Raw genomic sequence first — 2,730 nt, 5'->3', positions numbered from 1 at the left:
GGCAGAAAATCTACACAATATCGATCAAGTTAAGAATCTTCAATAACAGAAAAATGCTTAACGTCTTAATAAGACTAGATGGAAAATAATTTTAATTTAAAAATATTATACTCCATTACTCCATACTCCATTGGGAGTGAAGATGGAGTAGAATATTTTTTTCAAGAAATAATTTTAATTTAAAAATATTATTTTCCATCTAGTCTTATTGAGACGTTAAGCATTTTTCTGTTATTGAAGATTCTTAACTTGATCGATATTGTGTAGATTTTCTTCCTTCATGGTTTGGAGGGTTGATCTACTGTCGGTAAGGTACAATCTCTGATGATATAGCAGATAAATTAAATTTTTTTTAAATAATTCATTGAATTTGTCGAATTTCATTAATTCTGTAATTTCCGTAAATTCTTTGAATATCGTAAAATATATGAAGTACGTAGATTTCTTAAATTCTGGGAATTATATAAATTCTTTGAATCCCGTGAATTCCTTGTATTTTGTGCATGTCATGAGTTCGTCGAATTACCTCAAATTCTTGAATTCCTTGAATTCCATTAATTCCGCTAATATTACGAAATCCCTTAATTCCGGGCGTTATATGAATTCCCAGAATTTCATAAATTCCATGAATTCCTTGAATTACATAAATACGCACACACACACATATATATATATCAAGATATGGCATAGAATGAAGAATATTGGAATCTAAATCATAATATATTGCATTATGGAAATAATTCTTACATATACAAGGAATTATGATGCTTTATCCACTTTCCAAGGTTTCTTTGCTCCATTCGGGGTTTTTTTGGGATTTCTTTCATACACAATTGTGGATATTTTTGTATTCTATGCTTTAAAATTTCCAATTGAGCGCAGAGTTGAAGCATCATTACAATAGCAAACGTATCACTGGCTACGCTTGTTTGTGCTGCTATCATAAATGCCACAACATAAAGTAAATATGTCAGCCAATACGATGTCCCATTTTCAAGGCTATAAGGTAGCCACATTTTTAAAGACCTTATACCTTCATCTTTTGTTAGTAGTCCTGTAGCTTTTATTATTATAGCGATGGCTATAGCGGTTATAAAAGTAACCGTTCCAAACCTAAGACAAAAATAAAATAAGTCACAATTTAAAGGGACTTAAACTCCCCAACTAATTGACCATATTCCTAATAATAGAACCATTCTGTCCAATGGTTCGGACCATATTGGAGATAGAACTGGAACTTTCCCTCTATTCTTAACAGGAGAAATTTCATTCGGCTGGCTAAAAATAACTCTAAGCTTTCCTGAAGGATAAAGATAATAGATTTACGATACTACCTTCCAATTTTGTCGTAGTTTTCCTGAATACGATTTTCTTCACAATCTTTAGGTTCATAAATCTTACTGTGGAGCATGTCTAATATTTTCGACATTTTCCTCTGTTTGATAAGAATAGCTGCCATTTTAACACAAATAACTATCATTTGGCTAACGTAAAACAAACATTCTGTAAATTCCTCGATTTCGAGATTTTGAATCAAGTACACGACATTTGCAGTTGTAAAAAGATAGATGTAAGAAATCATAAAAATACCGTAGGTATTGTAAATAATAAGAAATCCATTTAAAGATTTTGTTGGCCAAATGCCTACATATTTGAAAACTGTGACAGAAATATCTGCCTTGTACATTATTGATGGATTTATTTTAGCTGTTTTTAAATTAATTAAAAAACAACTCAATATATGGTACAGAAACTAAGAGCAGACATTAATTTAAGGATTTACTATATGAATTATATTTATGTCAGATAAGGATTTAAAATATTCTTTTATTCCTTATAACTGTCTGTTTAATGCAGGATAGGAAAAAAGAACTGCTGCGGACCTCAAGTTGATATGTATCTCTTGTAGCTAATAATTTTCTAGTACATTGTCGCCTTGTCTTTTCTTCGATTCGAGAAATGCATTAATAATTTATATTTTACGAAGAAGCAGAAAATAACGTCTATATTTCTATCGCTATGTAATATGGGGAGAAATATTGCGAGCGATAGTGGAAAGAGTTTCGTGATGGAGTACTTGAATTATTTAGAAGGGCAATTTTCATAACAGAAGGACTAAAAGACATTCACCCTTTTCCATACATTTTTTATGAACATATAAGCGACGACGGGGAATCAAGAATAGAATGTTGCTTGAAAATTTAATGAGTCGGGCGATATGCCGTATTTTGCAATTTGATAGGTTGCAAGTGGTTTCACACATGGAGAATTACTCTGCACAGCAGCTATACTATAACAGAATTTGAAATAAAATTTTTTTTATTATGATTGAGTAGATATATAGGACCGGTATCATTGAGTGACTGATTGAAAGTTAAATATTGCTACATCACTCCTGAAAAAGCCAACGTTATGAAAAAATAATACGTTTTACATTTGAATAGTAAGTTTTTTTTATAGTTCTGCTTGAAATATTTTCCTATAATAGTCCCAGTTTTTGTCAAATGTCCACGTTTTGAGATCCCCTGTATCCGAAAAACAGGTTCTTACGAATTTGTCTGTCGGCCATCTGCATGTCTGTTTGTGTGCACGATGACTTTGAACAAAATTAATCTATTAGATTGGCCTTTGTTACACATGTTTAGTCTCCTAAAGTAAAGGCGATGTTCGTTAGCCAGCCATTTTTGATAAAAATTCAAAAAGTGGGCACATTTTAAATAGTTTTGAGAT

General features: G+C 31.3%; 1 protein-coding gene across 1 annotated transcript in view; it reads right to left on the bottom strand.

The window, feature by feature from the left end:
* LOC117173949 (odorant receptor 4-like) overlaps window positions 1-1,088 on the bottom strand; it is a 6,218-nt gene extending 5,130 nt beyond the window's left edge. Inside the window, exon 1 of the mRNA XM_033362597.1 lies at window positions 748-1,088. Within this exon, the coding sequence (XP_033218488.1) occupies window positions 748-1,016 (269 nt within the window). The 5' untranslated portion in view covers window positions 1,017-1,088. The remainder of the gene's footprint in view (window positions 1-747) is intronic.
* Window positions 1,089-2,730: the final 1,642 nt, after the last annotated feature.

The sequence above is a fragment of the Belonocnema kinseyi genome, chromosome 5, assembly GCF_010883055.1.
Source record: "Belonocnema kinseyi isolate 2016_QV_RU_SX_M_011 chromosome 5, B_treatae_v1, whole genome shotgun sequence".
NCBI classification, from domain to species: Eukaryota; Metazoa; Arthropoda; class Insecta; order Hymenoptera; family Cynipidae; genus Belonocnema; species Belonocnema kinseyi.
Note: the sequence above shows the minus strand (reverse complement) of the source record. Positions and strands in the feature narration are given on the sequence as shown.